The sequence below is a fragment of the Lathamus discolor genome, chromosome 3, assembly GCF_037157495.1.
Source record: "Lathamus discolor isolate bLatDis1 chromosome 3, bLatDis1.hap1, whole genome shotgun sequence".
NCBI classification, from domain to species: Eukaryota; Metazoa; Chordata; class Aves; order Psittaciformes; family Psittacidae; genus Lathamus; species Lathamus discolor.
Window position 1 is genome coordinate 44,129,690 of NC_088886.1, and position 22,630 is coordinate 44,152,319.

At 36.3% G+C, this 22,630-nt stretch overlaps 1 protein-coding gene across 3 annotated transcripts in view; it reads right to left on the minus strand.

Moving 5' to 3' along the window:
- Positions 1–22,630, minus strand: part of RASA2 (RAS p21 protein activator 2) — a 47,320-nt gene that overhangs the window by 22,146 nt on the left and 2,544 nt on the right. For 2 of the 3 annotated variants that reach the window (XM_065674941.1, XM_065674942.1), the window contains exons 2-6: positions 18,424–18,529; positions 12,938–13,041; positions 11,818–11,912; positions 8,185–8,261; positions 405–488 (exon numbers count right to left, since the gene is read on the minus strand). In XM_065674941.1, the coding sequence (XP_065531013.1) occupies positions 405–488; positions 8,185–8,261; positions 11,818–11,912; positions 12,938–13,041; positions 18,424–18,529 (466 nt within the window). Of the gene's footprint in view, positions 1–404; positions 489–8,184; positions 8,262–11,526; positions 11,613–11,817; positions 11,913–12,937; positions 13,042–18,423; positions 18,530–22,630 lie in introns of those variants that run through there. The other variant, XM_065674943.1, reaches the window with a different exon arrangement.

Genomic DNA, 22,630 nt, shown 5'->3' on the forward strand with positions numbered 1-22,630 from the left:
CCAGTTGCTAAACGTTTGCTGCAAAGAAACTCACCCATCAAGAAAAACATGCAACGGATGAAGGTGAGTGAGCAACTGACTCTATCATCCCATACAGAAATCTGACAAAAATAACAGGAAGCACAGTGTAGATATCAAGAATCCAGGGCAAAACCTGAGTAGAAAGAACTGAGTGACAAATGGTTCTTGACTAGTGCAGGCCATTCAGACAGACTACACATCTTCACAATCTTGAGAGCATGCCAGGGAAGGGGAGAATACAGTAACAAAGGAAAATGTAATATGTGCAGAAAGCACTTTAAGATTTTTCTGTATTTTAAAGTTTTTGCTTAAAATCTATGACTTTCTTTTCCAGTTTAAGATCATAGCATTTTATATTTATTAATTTTATTCTAAAATGTTACCTGGAAGGCCCCACAAGAGAGACTGTTGCATAAGGGTCACAATTCTGTCCATTTATAAGAGGCAACCCATGGCACTCCTTTATACTAAAAGGAAAAGGGAATCAATAGATCAGTCAAGTAACAGCTTTGGCTTAGAAAAGCAAAACCCTTTCTAAAATCTTTTCTAAAAAGAAGACCTTTTTAAGTCCTGCTGTATTACACAGTTATATACATTGATCCAGCTTTATGTATGTACAGGAAGGAGAGCAAAACTACAGATCTCTGGATGGTAATAAAAGGTAATACTCAAAATACTCAAACGTACCAGACTTAGGGGGCTCTGTGAGAACTAAATTCTTGGAATTGCTTGACAAAAGACATTCCAGTATCACACACGCATGACAAAATCCTAAGTAAAATGAATTGCTATATTAGGGGAAACTGCAGACTTATAAATTTGATTTCTCAAGGCACACAGAAAGCTACTGGAACGTGTATTCTAGTATTTTGTTTTGGATAAACTCCATTCAGAGTTGAATAAGCTGAGAAATGCAAAGTCATATCCTGAAATTATATTTAAAATCAAACATCCAAAACTATTAGTTCATAGTCCTAGCACATCTAGGTTCCATTCACACTGTTAAGCCACAAAGAGAAAATCACTTTATCTTTGAAATAGTGTTTAAAGTTTATTTTCAAACTCTTTTCACAATAGTGCATTATCAGGGTTAACCAGCCTTTTTTAAAAATACTGTTTTCTTCTGTAATTCATACAGTAGGTTGTAAGCTGGTGTTTAACAGATACATGGGATGGTTAGAAAGTAATGCTCACGGAGGCACAGACGTATTTTCTAGACATTTTTGAAAGCTTGCAAACATTTTGGATCACCACAACTCCAACACAGAGCTGGGTCAGCAATCTGACAAACCTTCAGATTCTGCCCACATCTGAGTATTAACTAAAACCAACTGGAACAACAAAAGCAAAGCATTTTGTGAATTTACAGAGCATAAACCAGACATTCTACCAAAATGATTCTCTAATGCAGCCATGCACACTGTGGTGGTTATCGAGTCCAGAAATATTCAGCAGATTACAAAATTTTATAAACAAAACAAGATCTGAATATTATATTCCTGTTCTCTTTTGAAAATTGTCAATTTTTAATTATGTATTGCAGGAATTGAACCAAATTAATGAAAGTAAGGTTTGGTTGTCATAATTAGCCAGCCTGAATAACATGTAAATTAAGGAGAGAATGGAGTTTTCTGATCTAAGTTTAGATAAGTAATCAAGTAAGTGTTCTAATACTATCATGTGGAATATGAAGTTGTGCAGATCAAGTTAAAGTTACACAGCAGCAACAGTAGCTACACACTGTTGTTAAGTAAATGTTTTCTGTACTGTAGAAAAATAGCATTAAAAGAATAACAAGAGCTGCAAACTCTAACACAAGTGGGGAAACAAGAGACATTAACAGTCCTGTGCTGCCTCAGAACTCCACCCTCTTTGGAGTATGCACGATTATAAACCAGATGGTATTTCCCCCCCAAAAAGTCCCTTTGTGTTAGCCAGTCCAGGGAACATTTTGTGCTGAACCACTGCACAATCATTTGTTATTTTTCTTCCAGTTTTCAAGCACGTGGCCTTCAGCATTTCAATAATTTTTGAATCACAATGAATCCTACAGTGATTTCAAACCCACCATTTAAATGGGTTCTTGAAATGCCCAGTTTCATCAGCATTAATCGATTCCTCCAACACACACATGACATAGAGTGGCGACAAAATTAACCTGTCTCTACTTTTCAGTCCTTTGGGGTATGTGATTTGAGGCATTTTGTGTCAGTAAACATACTACCTCTACAGCTCCCAGAGCTTTTGGGTTTCAGGTGTGAATGCTAAGAATACCTTTAAGTCAGCCTCAAACTGAATTTCCTAGGAAATTCATAGCAGATAGATCAAGTCAAACTTATCTCCACAGAATTCAACTATTTTAACAAGAACAACACAATTTTTCTTCCTACAGACCCACGTTCACCAAGCTCCTGAATTTCTCCATAGCAAGCAGATTTAAATCCTACAGAAAGCATTTTCTTTTCTGATGTAGGAAGTTTCTCATTCCTTCCCTCATCACTGTATGAATGACCTGCATACTTGACATAATCATCCCGTGGGAAAACGTTTATTATCGCATCAACAAAAACTGATCACATTGCCCTACTTTTGGTTACAGAAACAGCGTGTCCCAGCCTCCCCTGTCTTCTTACAGCTTAACTGCTACATACACCAGACAAACAAATGCTTGTGATTTTCTGCAAGCTGAAAAACATTTTACTTACAACTACACAGCCTTGCAGCAGAATTAGAATCTCCAGATTCATCATACAGATCTGTCACTTAAAGCTGATTTCACACTCCAGTCAGTCACCCTGTGCAGGCAGCTCTAGCATTCCCTTTTCATCTCCTGCTCAATCCCCAGTTCTGCTGCCAGCAAGTAAGGTCTATCTATCTTAGACAGCCTACTTTCTCCAAAATCTCAAAACACAAATACTCCAGTTCCCCAGCCATCAACTCTGAATATTCCCAAATCTTTCCTTTTCAGACCCATCAGGCTCAAGAATTTGCTCCAAATTTCTCTCACCTCCTCCCCTTCCACCTCTCACTCTAAGCTAGCCAGTTATCCCTTAACTCTCCAGTTACTGTCTGGAGACATATTACCTGACAGCACAGCTAAATCAACTGAACTGCACCGAAATGGTGGATTCTCCTCCTTCTCTTACAACTCCTGCCTTGTATATATCACCTATAGTGATTCTGTTTATTAACATTATGGAAAGCTATTTAGGTTTTCAGGTAGTTTTCAGTCAGTTTGGCAATCTGAATTAACCTAGTTGCGCACAAGATCTCACAAGCTCCAAAGGCTGTGCAAAGCAAGTAGCCATTAAAGGTAGGATACCATTAAATCAACTCAGCACTATCAAACTGAATTGCTACTCCCTAGGGGCTCAACACACAAGACTGAATTACTGCAGATAGTTTTATGCTACTGAACAAGCAGCCTCCAGCAAGCATGTTTAAAATTTTAAGACATATGAAGTGGCTCAATTAGAGTAGACTTAACAGAAGTAGGAAAGTGCCACCTCAATAAGCTACCAGCTAGCAAATCTTGGGGAATGCTGCCTTTCCCTGAAGCATCAGGCAAAGTGCTAGAACTGCAATCTTCCACAATAGCGAGAGGAAAAACAAACACAAAAATCCACCAAAAGCAGCAAAAAATCCCTCAAAAGACTTTGATCAATAAAAAAAAAAAACCAACAAAATAACAACCAACACTAAACATACATTCCTGTTCTGCCAACCATAATAAATATATTTCTACCATATGGTAAATGTTTCAGCTCTGACAAATGGTTTCACATATCTAGGCTGGCACAAGCGATTTTCATTCAAAAAGCATAAATGCATAGAGTTTGAAGAAGCAGACAGGAACTTAAAAGCCTTCTGTATTTTAAACTACTACATCTTTATGTAAAGTGTAAGCAACAGCTAAGAAGAGAAGGACTTCTGTTTCTCAATCTACTGATCAGTTACCACACAGTGTAAGAGACCCTTCAGTTTACATTAATTCTTGCTTCACAACTCAGTAGTTCTTTCTGCAATAGGAGTTTCATACAGGAAATATAAGCCTTTCAGATACAACTGGCATATATTCAGCTCGTAAGATGGAAGTAAGTCCTCAAACTGACACAGCCTGCAATAAACCGCCTTGATGATGGAGGGACTTGACCTCTACCACTCAAATCAAGTGAAGTCCTCCAAGCGCAGAAACTAAATAACTGCAGCCATTAGGATTTGTCACTTCACGTGAGCAGACGAAGTATAAACAGAACAGTAACAAACTGACAGGTCAATTTAAGATAGTAAAGTGTATAATTAATTTAGAAAAGCAAGTTAAAAAAAAAAAAAAAAGACCAGGTCTAGCTGCAGTAAGCCATTTCTGGCTTTCAAGTATTTCCACTGTAAATACATAAAACTCTTTCTTTAAGAGCTGAAGTCGTGTTAAACATGGAGCAGGCAAGTAGTACCATGTAATAGCCTAATTTGGCAAGAAACCGTTCAGGTATCATCTGTTTCAGCAGCAGCAAATATGGAAACAACAGTCACGCAAACTTGTTTTTACCGATTCCCACAAAGAAGAGCTGTAAGCGTCTGTTTATGAAATGTGCTACTATACATGCTGCTGTGGTTTTGAACAAAAGAGCCCACACTGACTCAGCAGTTAATCTCTTGCATTATCTCTTTCCCCTCCTCATTCACACATTAGAAAGGGAAATAACTAGCTCCAAAGACAAGACAACATTATAATTCAGAAATGGTATTTGAGTGCATCTACAGGAAATTTAACAGCAGATTTCCAATTAATAAAAAATTATGTGTAAAAACAGGGTTTAGCCCACTGTAAGTAGTCTCTAAAACAGCACCTCACCAAAGGAAGATTAATTTTATGCTTGTATTTAAAAAAACCTGTAAGTGTAAGCCTTAAAGCCGACTTTCTCCATGGAAAAATGTTTTTCAGTATCATGTTTTTAGAACTCCCACACAACCTGAAAGGCTTAGCTGGCTTCACAAAGTCCAAACTTCAGGAAACTGGTCCCTTAATCTTGTGTTGTGAAAGTTACAGCTACTGTATTTCATCTTTGTGGAACTTCTGAACTCTCAGGGAATACATATTGTGGAAATCCATTAGAAACTTACTTATGCATGGAAGCCAGCACAGGTATCTAGAAATTTCTTATCCTACATAAAACTTATGGTGAAGGTTTAAAAGTCTCCCTGCCTCATTCCATTGAGACATTATTAATTTGGACATGAAGTAAAACATGGCTCTGAAAGGGAAGTATTATAGCCCATGTGACGAATTTTATTTTTTGTTTTTCACAGTTTTTTTTCTTTGGACAATACTTTTCCAGTTTTGGATAGACTGAGAAGAGGCAGGGACAGAAATATACATCTATGCCTACTCTTTGTCTTTCTTTACTCAGTCACAGTTCTGCAACTTCCTGTCTTTCAGCTTTGTTAAAGGGGTTACTGGTACAACTAATTCTCAGGGCCTGGTGACCAACAACACAGCAGTGAATGCATCGCTTACTTATTATCCTTACAAATCTACAAAATAAGCAGACTCCTAAAAAGCATTTTCTACTAAAGAACCTCACTTGTATATCCTGTAAATTCCTCATTTTTTAAGATCAAAAGGGTCCTAAAAATCCTCTCACATCCATTTCTAAATACTATAGCAGTGAGAGATTTCTTATTTCTCATACTCACATGTACACCCAAAACTGTATTTACGTATGATATATTACATTTTGAGGCTTCTCAGCATGTGTGATAAATACTACTCAACACTTTTAGTTTGAAGAACTCTAGTGCATTTCATAATCTCAGATGAAGACAAAGGTACTGATGTAATACTGCAGCGTTTAACGCACAATCCTCTCCCACGTGGCAGTGAGTGGGTGAGCATAGCAATCACGAGAGAACCCTGGCTTCCTTTTGATCATTTGTCTCCATCATAAGAAGAGATCCTAAGAGAGGACACGGTGAGTAACCCACTTCCTACTCAAAACTGCTATCTGCAACATTAACTTTCTAAAGCAACTTTTCTTCATCATATGAAAAACCTAAACATGTTTTAAAAATAAGTTAAAAAAAAAAAATTAACTTGGACTAGAGTGCATGACTATATAAATAAAATAAAATAGAATAAAAACCCTAACATATCTATCAGAAAGTTAAGTTGGAAATAAATCAAAATCATAAAGCTCCAGTCAGCTTTTGGGAGCACAAGAAAAAAGCTCTTCTCATTCTGTCAGGTAAGTCAGATACAAAAATAAGAGCAGCAGGACTCCCAATGAACCAAGCAGCCACCTACTATGTAAGTGGAAACACTTCCAGAACCATCTTTAAGTTACAAATATACATTGACTTCAAGCACATTTCCACATCTTAACTGAATTATCAGCCTGCAACAGCCACTAAAGCACTACCAGTTTCACTGGCTTAGTTCTATCACAGAACTGGCTTCCCTTTTCATACAAAGTAACAGAAAAGCAGAAAGATTATTTTGCTAGGTTTTGCTCCAACTAAGCTACTCATCTTGGTTTAGATAGCTGACTAAAATGGAAAAAAACAATGTAAACTTCATTACAAAAATTACAGTAGCAAAATTTAATGTGTAACAGTTTACCCCTGCTCCCTGGAGCTGATCTGAGCATGAAGTCACTGAGAGAAATGGAAGACCACACACCATTTCCCCTCTTAGTTTCACAATACGATCCATTCTTTCATACTAAATTCTCAGAGAAGACTTAAACAAGAAATCCTCACTTTGTGAATAAATACAAGTTAATGAACACTGCTGGAAAGCAAAATTCAAGAATCTTAGTACCTTTAGAGTTTTTCATCTTAATTTTCCCTTAAGTCATTATAACCCCCTTGTCCATACCCTTCACAGGATCTATTCCACAACCTCTTTGGAGACAAGTGCAGAAACATCTTTGTGTCATTCTGAAACACTACAAATAAAAAACTGCAGTAAGACTGGCTTGTTGTCCTGAACCTTACTTATGCTGAGAATGTAAAGAAGAGTCACAAGTGAATGCTGTCAATCTCACTGAGTCTCTGGAAGTCATTGGTTTCCACTGGTCTCTTCAATGATAGCAAAGACACTCCCAGAAGTAAGTGACTTAGCACGCTGTCAGACTTTTTCAAGAATAAAGGATATGATTAGTCTCTAGAGAGGCTGGTATCCTGTAGTATTCCCTTATCAGACAAGCTTTTAATGAGAATATCAAAACATTTTTGTACAGCTGTATTTGCATTACCTTCTTACTAGTTTCTGGCCTTAAATACATTGTCTGATAATGAATTAAAAGAATGACCAGTACATATGGAATTCTAGTCTTCTGTGACTAACATCTATAACCTGTATATTCAGATTCCCAAAGCCATCACATAGGATCATTATCAAACACAGCTCTAAGAATAATAATACAAGAGAACAGACTGGTTAGTAGATGCTGGTATGTGTCATTCCAAGCTTTTTCTTGAATATTGGTGAAATCTGTCTTTTTTGGAAAAACATACACACACACGAAAAAATTACTGTTTCTACGAGGCTCTTTGACATGGTGTAGTGCCCTTACACTTAGGATTCAAAATTAAGTTTGGTAGTGAAAACTCCCCAGCTTGCTGCAAAGAAATTTTACTGAAATGTGGCAACCTTACGCTTCTCTAGAACAGCAACTCCTATACTTTCTTTTTCAATGAATATTCTTTATCATGGTTAACCATGAGAAAATAATCCTGAAGCAAAACTAAACCTGGATTTTCACATACCGAACCAAAACATTACTATGAAAAGTTTCACATTGTTCCAAACATCACCATCACTAGGTTAATTCTGTCAGCAAGCACACTACTGAAGTTCTGTCTGCCAGCTGCAGTGGGTATTCATAGCTTTTGCAGCAGACCAAATTCAACTGGAATTACAAGACACTCAACTAATGACAACAGATAGTCACACCGAGTGCTAATAGAAGTGAGTGCTTTGGAAGGAAGAGAGATGTGCAGCTGCGAACCTCTGCATGAGTTGCATAAGCATGTAGCCATTCCCTCAGCAATGGTAGGCTCCAAGGAAAGTCACGAAAAGAAAAAATATATTACTACTAGGAGACAAATTACACAATGTTCTAATAAACAACTAAATATTCAAGGATTAATGTATTTTCTTACTGTACTACTAGTTGCTGGCACACAGATCCATTATCTGTTATCAGTTCATTCAGTTTTAATTCAAGGTGAACTTTTCCCTGAAAAAAAAAAAGAAAAAGAAAAAGATACACAACTAGTTTTAAAAGCCTTTATTTTAAAAGTAGTAATTAGAGCAATAATGTAGTTAACACTTAGAAGCTATTTAAGGTAATTCCGATATAACCACTTCAAGCAAATATCTATTTTAAAGCACATATCCTGCAATATGAGTAAGATGAATGCATTTGAACTTTGAGAGAGAATGATTAAAGAGAAGCATTATCCTCAGCTGCAGACAGCGCATGAGTTGGACAAGCCTTCACAGATTTAACACACACACAAAAAATGTTTCTTCCAGCATGAGAAAGCACCAAGAGCAAAAGTCCCTCTTACTTTTTGTTCCAAGCGTGAGCAAATAGCGAGTGAATTTATAAGCATTTCAGGAGGAAGGTCTAGTATGACCTTGGGCTCTGAAGGCAGTTAGATTTACTCAGAAAAGCACAATAGTATGCAGTAGCCATAACAACCAACAATTAATATCCAGCTGTGAAATCCTGTCCATTGCACCAGACTGAAGATTATTTAGATATTTACTACGCATCCTAGTGCAGTTTTCAACTACTTCACAAAGTCTGCCAATATATTCGTGGAACAGAAAACACATAGGAAAGGAAAAGGTGGCAGTAACTGCTAAACCAGGCTTCCTCCTTCTCTTTTTCTGATATAGGAACAAAAACGAATCCATAAATGATGGCACAGCATGGATCAGCTTCAGAACTCAGCAAGGGCCAGCCTATTGCACCCTCTCAATAAAACGATTCACAAATTCCAAACCATGATATGGAATTTTCTTGAAATTACCAAAATTAGGTACTGTACCCTTACAACAAACATCTACTGCCTGAACAATACTGCTGCTCCTTTCAGTGCCAGGCAAATTGTGCTAGCTTTCACAATTAAGGTAACCAGACATTGACAAAGTCTTTCCTCTAAACCATGTTCTCTTTCGTATTCTTGTAATCTGTCCGTTTGTCTGTTTGCTAAAGGGAACATCAGATGACACTTGTCTGACCACTATTACGATTCTTAGGCAAGGGACCTGGAAGGTAATTTTAGAATGCTGCAAAGGAAGCAAGCTACAATCTGAACTGCAGTTTTGCTGTACAGCACTAAAATGGGAGTAAAACCCTTAGCTGACCTTGCACACATTTCTATAGCACCTACATTTTGACATAAAACTGCAATGTTTTTATTGTAAATCCCCTGGGGCAAGGGCTGTGTTTCTTTCTCTGTACGTCACATGGGAGGAGAAATCAAGTTTCTTTTATAAGGAAGTTTTAAACGTAACCATTTTGGGATGCCTGCCAAGTGTTTTGCAAACTGTTACTACATGGATTGGAACACAGGTACATTAAGAAAGTATTTGTCAAGCAGAGAAACTCAATTACAAAAATAGATTTACAGGATAAAAACAGGATACTGAGAAGCATGCCAACAGCCTTACAAGGCAAAGTTCTTGAATGACAAATGAAAAGACATTAGCAGTATTTATTGTAATAGCTGACTTAACTACTTTTAGTAGGCAGACCTCCTGAATGGCCTAAACCTCAACCTTTTGCTTTAAAAAAAGCCAAACCAAACAAAACACAAATTGAGTGTTCTACACTGATCAGTAGGAGTAAAATAGCTATTTTACTGCTCCTGAAAAATATCTGTAGATGTAGTTTTTTCAAAATTCAGCACCATGCTGACTACAGTAACATGGCTCTAAGTATTTGCCTGACACATATGGAGAGTTTGAGGTACATTTCTGTTGTTTCGTTTGTTGAGAGCTGTACGACTGTTTCCAGAAATGGCTGATCTGCAGACCTGTATCACAACTTTTGACATAAATGCAACCAGGTTATAAACATGGTTGTACAGTCTGGTTTTTGTTAAAAGCATAAGGAGAAATCAGCCATTCTCATACACTTCCAACTTGGTACAGATTTTGTACAACTACAAGCCACAATATTCAATATGCACCTCTACCATCAATGTACCTGATATACAGGCTGTTCATTATACCAAAGGCAGCCTGTATAAAAACAAATCACCGGTACACAGAAAGTACAGTCTTCTTGAAACAAACGAAGATTTAAGAAAAATAAACAAAAAACCAAACCCCAAACTCAAACCAAGCAAACTGCAGTGTGTCCAGCATATAGTCAAAGAACATAAAATATGTACACAAGCCATCCTCCTGCTTTGCACCCGTCTTAAAGTCTGGAAAATACTCATATGAAGGGAACTGGAGGAAAAAGTGTCAATTATATGTGTGGCATGATAAGCAGAAGAGCACATCTGAAAACTATTTTTTCCATGTTTTTTTTTCCAAAAACTATTACCTAGCTTTATAAACTCTCGTGCAGCTTTTCTGTGCAAAAAACCCATCTATTTTCAGCTATGTCTCACCAATAAACTTGCAAATCTCCTAGGAATACTTTTCCGTACGGTGGGGTATAAGAGACCAGACGTTGAAACCAACGAGATTTCAGCAACATCTGGCAGATGGGAACTGGTGTCAGCTCTACTGTTACAAATTTCATGGAATAAAGAAGCAGGACAGAGCAGAAACCTACCCAAACACCCTAAGTCAAAGAAGACTAACACGAGGACCACACACCTTAGCAGAAAAGGTCATCCTTTAATGGAAGTGTCATGCAGCAGAGTGCCTTACACATGTCATAGCCACAGAAAATTATCAGTAAGAGTGTACCTTCCACTGAGAGCTACAAAGCCATGGAATATAAAAACCTTATTTCTAATATGTAAGAAATAGCTGAATTCTATTAATGGAATATTATAATTGAATTTTCATGCATACTTGCATAGTATTATGACATAATCTATCATTCAATACTTTTTTATAACAGAAAAAAAACCATAGCAAGCATGACAATATTGAAGTCAGCAGGAACTGCATCTCAGTTCATATGTGGAATGGACTTTCTAGAATATTCAGAGAGATTCTCAGTAACATTGTATTCTGTCTTCTTCCTCAAATCAAAAAGAATTGCTGCAACTTCTAGAGCAGCTCACTTTTATGTACTATTGGAACAGTCCTGTCAGAAGAACTTCAGCCACAGACCAAATTAAAACTCCCAAGTGCAAGTTATTTGATACTGAACGCAGAAAGTATTTCAAAATAAAATGAGCACAGCACAAGTACCTCCATTTTTGGTGACCTTAAGCATTTTAAGTCATATAATCTGTCATTATTTCAGATAACACCAAACTGATTAACAACTGCCAAAAGATTCAGTAGTTTCCTAAATTATTCACCTGTCTCAAGTAAATAGCTCCTCTTGCAAAGATATTAGACATCAAAATACTGTTATGACATTTCCTCAACAGTTGCTTCAAGTCTTCTGCCAGTTTTAAGTATCATAAGGAAAAATAGAGCCAGTTTAGAAGTGTAGAATATGCATCATTCTCTAATCAAGCTGAAAAACACAACTGTCTCATAAGAATTACACAAATGCTAACATCTATCTGCTACAACTCATGAGAAACTTCTACGATTACATGAATTGTCTAGTTTTTTAAAATATAAATGTGTGATTTAATAGTTACCTGAACTTCTGAATTAGAATCAATAGGCTGAAGCATAAACCAGTTCTCTTTTCCTGTGTATTTGCATAAATCTTCTTTTTTGATTGACACCTTTCCTAGGGGAGGGGAGCAGGGAGAGATAAGCATGAACATCACCTTCACCTGAATAGGACAAATATTTAAATGGATTTGAAGTCTGATTTTTTGTAAAACTATTTTAAACTTTTTTAAGCTAATACTGCTGCATGAAAAGCTTAAGGAAGCAAGGAACATGAAGCGTAAGTAAAGCATAAAGATACTTATGTATAAGCCCAATTAAGGTAATTACCATGTGTTATCTTGGACATCACTAATAACAAAATTAGGTAAAATAAAGAGCATGCTTGTAGCTGGAAATAACACAATGAAGATGTGAGAGAACAGTAATCGTGCTGAAGAATGTTTAAATAGAAAACTGGAAGTAGATGCCTTTTACGCTTCTGATTGCTATTTGGAAAGCTATCATTATACTAAATTATCTGGCATCCTGGTGCAAATTATTTCCTTCCTCAATTCAAGTAATACGAAGACTACTTCCACAGCAGACTGTTAGACCTTGACGGCAACAATATGCACACAGCAGCTGCAACAGACCCGTTACGCTGGGGTGGGGGGGAAGAGGGGAAATCCACCTCCTGTAATTTTTCACCTAAGCTACGTAAGTTGCTGCAAAATGCTTTGTAAGTCAGGTTGCACTGAGAGAATAAAAGTAAAATCTGTAAATAGAACTTCCCCACAATTGCAATTACTGTGGAATTATTCCACAATCTACTCTCTAAAGTCTTACAGGTAGTGACAATCATGCAAATATTCCTCTGAAACAGAAGAAAAAAAATATATTTTAAAAAAAATGTATTGAGGGTATAATTTTAAGAATATAAAATGTCCAATCAGCCTAAAAAAAAAAATCAATGTATTTCAGTATAATAGAAGAAAGCAAGGAAACAAAAAAACCCTGCTTTTCATACTTTAAAGGAACATTAAGAGCACTATAAGCTGCTTTGAAAAATGCATCACTTCAATAATTGTATCCTTAATACTACAGATAATGATACTGAAAATAAAATGTTATACAATATGTAGGCAGTACTCCAGAACTTACCTATACGCAGGTCTTTTTGTAAAACACTTTTATCATAAATGTAGAAGGACAGCCACTGGAATGTTCTTGGAATCTCAAAGTAAAACTCTTCCCCAAAATATGGGCTGAAAAGAAAGACTGAAAGTTAAAATAGAAAAACACTTTATGCAATTTACACAGAAGACGAACATTAAAATGCTGCATTTTTACCGCAATCCCAGACCCTGGCCTTCAGCAGTATACTTACCTATCATCAAAGCCATCCACAACCATTTCATTACAATAACATAAAATAACACCACAAGTTAAAACTTCCTGAGAATGCCTTACACATATTCAAAACAGAGGAAAAAATAATAAAATAAAATAATCAGAGCACAGAGCACATACAAAGAAAGTGCCATTTCCTCAGAAATTTCAATTTATTTTTCTGTCTTGAAATTATTCTATTTGGTTCTCTACTACCCCAAATGACTTCCTGAGACCCTCACAAGTTTTAGGTTTCCTTTTCATTCAGGACATGATTAAATTACTTTGAAACATGATTTACTAATTACTTCACTAACTGACATTTGTTTAGCTCTAGTTTCTGTGTCAAATTTTATGAGCAAAGATTCAGACCTGTAAAAAGAAGCATTAGGAACTATAAAACAGAAAAGTGGAAAAAATAAATATTAATCCCCATCTGCTTAGCCCTTTACATAAAAAAAGACTCTGGATCTTTTTAGACCCAAAAATATGCCTATGTTAGACATATTTCACACAATGGGTTAGTACCTTCACTCAAGCAATTCATGTTTTCATTAAACTTAAGGAATACTTATTGATGTGATCATAGGCAGTAGTCAGCATGCTGCATTTCAAATAAAACCACTGTTATTTCTGTGACTGCAAACTGTGAATTCTGAAAATCAAGTGCATCCACAAAAACCACACCAATGCTGCTATTTTGGAACTACTGGATTCTTAAAGACTTAAAATACTTTCAATTACAATGCATTAACATCATCAGGAAAAGGTGTTGAGCTTCACAAAACTGATTTTAACCTCCACTTTCTTTCTACAGAAAAGTACTGTGATGACAGTTCTACCAAACCCAGACACAGATTTGGGGTTTGGGTTTTAGGGTTGTTTTTATTTGTTTCCCAGTAAATTCTCCTTTCTGACATGGTATTGTTACAATACTTTATTAAACTAATACAAACATGCTTATGTTTGAAACTATCAGTTCATATTATTGCCTGCCTAAATGGATATCAGGACAAATAAAATATCATCCCTAATCTCTTCCCTCCAAACAGCTACAGAAAAAGCACCAAATGCTTAAGGACCAATGGTAATAAGTTAAAAATAAGTGAGGAGCTGATAACTAGCTTTAAAAGTGGAAAAGGACACAGGTGAAAAATCTGGTATTCCAAACTTCTAGAACTGATATTGAGAAACAGGAAGTTTAACTGAAGGAATTCATTATGAGGAACTTCACAAGTGAAATCGCTCCTTTGTTCAAACACAGACCTTTTAGCTTAGGTTTCAAAGCAGACAAATCAGCTTTTGCACTACACTGTGAAATAATTCACGAATTCTCAGATGAAATATTTGATTGCGCTTTTTCAGCTCCCTGCTTTTATTTTTTTTATTATTATTTCAAAGCTGAGAAATTCAGCTTTGATTTCGAGAGCTGTGTTCTTGCCAGCACCAGCACTAAAGGTATAAATTCATGAGCGCTACCTTTAGCAGCACTGCAGCCCTAAGCACCCTCAATTTCCTTACTACCTTTGCCACTCATTTTAATTGTACTGACACAAGAACTTGGATCAAAAAAGATGAAACAAAGGATTATTTTAAACTTAGGTCAATTCTGCGATATGGTTCCTCTAATAGCTACGCTATTTGTTGCACCAGTGTAAAGAGATACAAGAGTGAACTGTGGGTGAACTAACTGGCACTGGTATCAAGGAGACACTGCTACTAATTCAGCCTGTCAGACATCCTAAGAAGAACACTAGGCTACAACATATACCAGCAATTGCATATTGCTCAGTGTTAAGTCCCTATTCTTGTTCTATGTATGTAACTCTGTTCACCCTATTATAATCAGATACATAGTCTGGGTTGGAGACTACTAGCAAAGACTTCCAAAAACCTATTTAGCAGCTAGATCCTATTGCTAACGTGAGCTATTTTCACCACTATATTCCATCTCCCCCAAAAGAGTGATCAGCCATTAGCAATCATTTTAACCTCAACATCACATGAAGTCTCAGATTTGGCAACAGGGAGCAGGTCAGTAGCACAAGTATAACCAGAATATAATGCATTGCTTTATTCACATTGACACGTTTTTCCTTATCTAGATTAACACCACTGCCTTATGAATCACCTGTTGATTACTCTTTAGCAAATACCAGGCACAGAGAGAAAATTTAAGGTGGAGAATACAAGCAGTTTATAAAAAAAATTTAAGGTGGATACAGAACTGGATGAAGGGGCACAATATGTTATACCAATGAGGAATAATTAAAATGGAGAACTTACTCAACCTGTTCCTCAGGGATTCAGTCAGTTTAGTACTTTCATTTGTGACTTTGATGCAAGAACTTTAAAGACTGTGATGGATACAAAATTAGAAGATAGTGCTAATTCAAAGGAAAACCAGACTGTCATTCAGGAAGAACTGGATTACAGCAATACAGGAGATTAAATTTAAATGTGACATACTTTTTGTTCTTCCTTTCCTTGTTAAACTGGCACTTCTATGACAGAAACTGAACAATGCCCCTAGATCTGTCATTTGATAAATGCAACAGTTACATCAACAAAAGAAGTTTGCTATGACCTTGCTTTCACACAAAGTTCAGTTTGGAAAAATAAAAAAAAAAAGAAACAAACTGAATTTTGTTTAAATAATACTAATTAAAAAAAAATGGAACGCACACACCACAACCCCTCCCCAGTTCCTCATATCTGACCATGGAAATTTCAGGAGCCTCACGGCTGTTGTTTAAATTTTCCAAGGGTAAAAAAAAAACTTTCTTCAGAACCCACAGAAATCCCACACTGTGTCAGGAAATATTTCTTGAGTCATTAGTCAAAATATCCTTCTTTCACTTCAGTATTAATTCATGTTTTTCTAACTTTGAAAAGTCATTTGCTTTGCATCTGCACTGAAACAATAGTCCCAGTGCTGGTGGAAGCCAAATCCTACTTGCACATTTTAAAAATAAATTTCTTCATTAGTTTTAAGTCACTGTAGTCAAACATCATTTTAATTCTAGTGATAATTACCTCCACAGATGTTTAACTAATGGATATTCATAGAATACAATTTAGATTACAGCTAGTATAAATTTGCAACCCAGAATGCAGTGACAAAACAGACTGTGAATTATGTGTGTAAGAAAATGCAAGCAAATAATAGAAGATAAAACAAATTCAAAGTTGTATTTATGACTAAAATTATACTGTACTGTATCTTGCTGAAAAGCAATTTATCAAGTTCTCAAACTAATAAGAGATTATAGCTTTCATCTTCCCTTCCAGTACCTGTAAGTTACAGAGTACAGTATTCCAGTTGAACACATGAATAAGCAACAAGATGGTATAATTAAGTTTCTGGAACAAGTGCCAGCCTTCATAACTGCATACACACTAGTAATCAAATGTAAGCACCCAATCTGGTTGCTGCTAATAGAAGATGAGTTGTTTTATTACATTTCATTTCATTGGTTTGTATGGAACCCTATGCATGCTGTGAATCTAACTTAATGGAGACATAATTCAGAGGATGGAGCTACCTATGCAGTGAGTGAAGACAACGAGGCGCCTACAGGCAAGGAGTCATCCAGAACACTGACTTCTAACTCCTAATATAATATTTTCAACTTATAAATATTAATTTCATACCACCTGAAAAATTTGCAATTTGAGGCTGACGTGTGTGTGTCACTTGAGACATCCCGCCCCAAACTAACATTTTGTTATATTGAGATTTTTCTTCCTCTGTAAAGTATTAATGGCATTGTTTTCATTTAATCAAGTTTCAATTAAAACTTTGGTACTATTTTTAAAAGTTTTGATGTCAAATCAAATATCACTATGTTATGATAGCAAATGTTATACTATGCAATTGATACTTCTATTATCAGGTGATTGAACTCTTAAACAGAACATAATAATGTCTGCATAAACATCGAATAAACATTAAATGTAATAGATCTTGCTTACAAGCATAGCAGTAACTTTTAGGGTTTCAATTATTAACATGTCAAAAATCTGATGGCAAAGTCCTTTTTAAATGATACACTGGATTCCCTTCTACCCATCCATCTACGGTCTACTCAAAGGGGAAATTTTAAGTATCTGCTTTACCAATACAGTCTTCTTAACATTTTTCTCTGAAGGATTACGCAGTTTATTACCAAAACAAACTCAATCTTAACTGCAGCCAGTTAGATTTTGCATCTGATTTTTGCATTAGATTATTGGATCTGACTACAGCAATTACAAATTGGGAATATGAGCAAAGTAGCTGTTCCTGATTGCACGTACATGGTGCTTGCTTTTCATAGAGAAGCCTAAGAAGGCATTTAAATCAACATTCTGAAAAAGTAAAATTCCCTATCTGAATTTGCCACACAAGCAGTATGCTGCTCCTCACCCGGAAACACCTAGTGAGGCAGCTCAAAGAACAAACACTAAAAAACCCCTGGAAAACAGGAAAACTTTTTAAGAGTTTGAACAGGCTTTCTGGATTTAAAGAGGAAGGTTTAATGTCTCCTCCCAATAACTGAAACTGTCACTCAGATATTGTGAACAATGCAGTTGCAACAATGCTTCAGCATGGGTCACAAGTGAAATGAAGAATTCCGAGACATGAAAGCACGAGCTGCAGCTATGTTATGACTTCTTTGACCACTTGTAAGGCTGTAAGATAGCAGCAGAACCTATGGCTAAGTGCAGCTCAGGAAGACAAAGCAAGCCATTCTGTGTCAGTACGGGTTACAGTTCCCTAAACAAGAATTTCAGGAGAGAATGAGGCCTATTCAGAGGGAAATACCACAGCACACACAACTGTAATACATGGAAAAGATCTGGTTCCTTTATTCTGGAAACAGGTTTTACAAGGCAGACACTAGAAGGAGAATTCCACCAATGCAGACCAACTGCATGTCAGAAGTAGGAAAGGGCATGAAGAGCAACCAAGTATCTTTCCCTCGGAAACAACTTGGCAAGAATGTTACGCTGCTCAGTAGAACAGAATACAGTAATAGTGAAATAAGTTTTAGCGTGCTTCATTTTAAAAGCACTGTACTACTCACAAGCCTCAGTTTTGTCTCCTTCCAACTGTCATGATTTACACTTGCTGTAACATTTCTGAGTAGCTGCCACAAGTCAGCTCTCATTCTTTTGTGGCACAAGCAAAAGCTCATGCATGTTGATACATATCTTGTTTTTATTCTGAACTGAGGCAGCCTTGTTTATCACCTCCATTTAAAAGTTAAACTTACCTTAAAGATTTTTCAACTACTTGTGTACGGAAAACTTCTTCTTGGTCCAAGTTTATTGTACAGAAAAAGTCTCTCATTTTGTTGGGTACCAAATGTTTGGCGTCATCTGTAAATAAAAAAAATACTGTAAATATTTGGAGGCAGGGGGAACCCACACAGTATTAGCCACAAGAATTTTTACAGTGTGTCCAAAATTAACTTTCCCATTCAATTAGCATGCATTTCCACATTAACTTTCAATTCCTAAGATCCAACAGCGTACAGAAATTGCTACACCCAGCCTCACGTGGAAGGAGAGTCGACAGGAAGAGGACAGCACACTGACTCATGAACACCACTTCCTGCAGCACCTGCACTTTCCCTTGAGAGGTCTCATCTGGGCTTGACCCTGTGTAGCTTGCTAAATCCAAGAAGCTTGCAGCCTGAGGTGATACGGCATTAGGTCATAATACCAAGACATGATCTAGCTAAGCTATTGTTCACTTGGTATTTTTTCTGCAAATACTTTGGCTAAAGGAAGCTGATTAATAAGAACTTACCCATAAAGTCTTTATTACATAGTAGGAAGAGGGGTAAAACAAAACAAAAAAAAAAAAAAAACACCCACTGACTAAATGCAACATGGATAAGAAGAAGTGGAAAAGGAAGTTTCTAATGAGACAGGATGATTGTCAACAGAGGAGTACAAAGATTTGCTGGGTATCAAGTCTAGACCACTGTAATAACACACACCAGACATCAGGCAGCCGTTTCCGGAAATGGTTATTTCTTTGTAGATACAGCAAAAACCAGATCCCAGTGCTCAAATGAAAAGCTCTTCCAAAATCTGAATGTCACAGACACCTGTATTTATTCACGGCAACACTGTCCTTTAGTTAGTCGTGTGTCCGTCGTCCATCCACCCACCTTCGGGTGTTTCCTTCCCCTCTGAATTCCTCTGAAGAGAGCAGACAGACCCTCTTCACCTTTCATTCTGCTAAAAAAAACAAGAAGCTTTTTCTGGCACTCTCTCATGAGAGGCTCCTAATCACTGAGTAGTCACTCTCTGTCCCTCTTGCACTCAGTTATCTTAAACCCAGGCAATCAGAATTGTATTCTCTATTAGGTGTTAACCAGGACCTTTTACAGTAGCATTCATTCTTACTTGCTAGTATAAATACCTTTCCCAATGAAATGGGAATCTAAACTTTACATAAGGTATTAAAAGTAATAGCATGAAGACTACATCAAAGTATTGAGTTTTAATTACTTATTATGTCTGAATAACGTATCTCCTCAACTTTCAAAGCCCACAGCCTGAAACTAGATGTGAAGCGTCATACGCAAGATTCTTTTTTAAAAATTGCCGATATGAAGAACTGTGGAATAAGCTTTATTGTCTATCTTGTTAACACATAAAACCAGAACTTTGTTTTCTCCCCCTTTGCTAAATAGATTATTACAGCCTTGAAAGTTAAATAAGTAATGTCTGGTACTGGAAAGGCTACCACAATGGTATCAGAGCTGCACATGTGACAGTTTACCAAGAAGAGAGACTGAACTTCATGCATGATGTTTTCCAGGTCAGGGATATGTACAGTGATGGGAAGCGTGAACAGACTCTTCAGTAACTTCCACAGTTAATACTTGTCCTCTCAGAAGCATCAATGAGCTTTTCATCAACTTGGGTGTGGGAGAAGAGGAAGTACACATATTACTTCTTAAATACCACACTTAATGTTGACAGACTGAGAGTCATGAACAGAACCAGTTTTTAATGCCACTAGACTCCAAAAAGAGACTAAACTCAAAACTACCCTTAAGTGAGATACTGCAGAAGAACCAAGAATAGCATCAATGACTGAACATTGCCTTAAGAAAAAAAAATTATAAAAAGGCAGCTATTTTAATAAAACCTATGAAAGAAAACACAAAAATAAATTCATAAAAGAGGCTAGTAATCCTCAGAGAGCTTCTGGTATACTGTAGTTTGTAATTAACAAGCATGAACTGTATGTCAGCTGTTCCCGATAAGAATCCTTATTTTTAGTTAATACTCTGTAGCTTCACCATCCTATTTTTTACATAAAATATTCAACATATAACATTACTTAGTCGGCACTGTAAAGGCACTGTAGAGTGGACTTTGAGAGGAAATTATAGTTATTGTCATTTCATGTTTTCTTAAAAGAGTAAAAATTAAATATTCCTACATAATTCACAATTTTTAAGTCTACTACACTGAAATCCTGCAGTATTAAAAGAAACCTTCCAACCAAGGAAATATTAAAAAGAGAAGTTTTGGTTTTCTAATGAAATAAAAACCCTTCTTTTGTAGCCCAAGTGTTTAACTTTAAGGCACAGACAAATTTATTGATGTTTTTGAGAGCTGGGGTGATGAATCCCAGAGTTGAGTTAAAAATAACCTCAGAGCACTTATCAGGTGAAGTACAGATCACGAGATTTCACATCTTTTCAAACACCTCCTGATACCTGTGATTGTGGGACTTTTCAGCCATACAGTGCTCCAACTCTTCCAAAATGATTTCCTTAAAAATTAAAAAAAGGGGCAGGAAGCAGCTCCCAGATATCACACACAAGTCTTTGGTTACACTTAGGTTACTTTTTCCTCAAAAACCTATGGCTACAATGCCCACACAAAAATGAAGTATGACTAACACCAGACACCTGCTGGAATGTTTAGATTTTCAGTGCATTTATCAAGTATGCAATTCTAAAGACAACATGTTTCACTGTCCAAAGGATGCAAAGGGAAAAGATAAGAAGTACAAGCATATTAGAAAATGTATACCAGTGTTTTCCGAGGGTTTGTTTAGAAAGTGTAGGTAGTATGACCTATAAACCAAATAATATTGCTTTGGGGAGAAATTAAACCAATTTCAGATCTAACTGTGGACCTACATTTCAAGCCTCTTCACAGTGGCTGTCATATAAAACCATATAGTGTAATGCCCAAACCTGCAGTTCAAATGGTAAAATGTGCAAGTGACGAAACAGCAGCAATAAAAGATTTATTTATTATGTATTGACCATATAAATTCACCATTTTCTGTCATGGGACTAACTTAAACCAGAAACTGTTTTCACATGATGTGTAGTAGGCTAATTCATCAGGGAACCCTGAAATGCATCACTAAACAAACACTAACCTTTTTATTTTTCAAAGACAGAAGTTTACAATTGCTGTTACTTACTTGACTTTTAAGCTTTCTTTATTGCCACTCAGCTACTTCAGGGAAAATAGCAAAAAATAATAAAATAAAAAAAAGAAAAAAATCTAATTAAAAAAAATAAAACCTTCACTTTGGCCAATTATATGTATATATTTGGATTTAAAAATATTTAGAAAATACTGTTCAGGTTCTCTATGCATAACCTCACTTGAAAACGAGGTTAGATCAAGCCTGAGCAAAAGGGAAAAGCTCAGTGCTAAAAACCTCAGGTGGTACAGCAATAGGAATTTAGCTGTACAACATCTAATAAATTCAAAGTCTCCACATTACTTAAATGTTATAACAGAGTTCTTACCAACAGCAATGGAGCAACCTACCAAATTCAACAGCTCTGTAAAATTCCCTTGCCTGTACATCGTCTGTTAAATGTAAATATGACATAAAAACATCAAGTTCAAGCTTGTTCACTGTTAAACAGTGCTTAAGCTAAAGCAGGAGGTGGGATAGAGAAATGCTGTTCACAATATGCTCTGTCAAGTCAAAGTGCACAATTAGTGTACATCCTCTGATAGGTACCCAGAACAAAGAAATTTACAAGACGTTTATGTACACAAAGTATTAACTTCACAGGACTAAACATTATACAGCAACAATTAAATCCACTCCAGGAATGCAGCATAATCAGAGAGAACCAAGTAGCATTAACAACTTAGTGCAAGAAGTGTGAAAAGGAACACATCCCGAATTTTGCCAAATGAGTTCTAGGACACAAGAGAGACATTTTCAAAGTGCTCCACTAAGGCAAGTTTCAGTTAACACACCAAAAATCAAAGCAACTAACATCAATCTAAAATTGTACTACTGGATATCATGAAATGAAAACATAAGATAATTACACAGTTTAAAGCACTACACTATAAGCTATGCCTAAAACTACATGATATCCACGTACCTTTGTAAAGTGCTTCTGTCATTACTATGATGCAAAATGCAGAGCCACCAATACAAGACAGATGTTACTAATTAAAGACAGA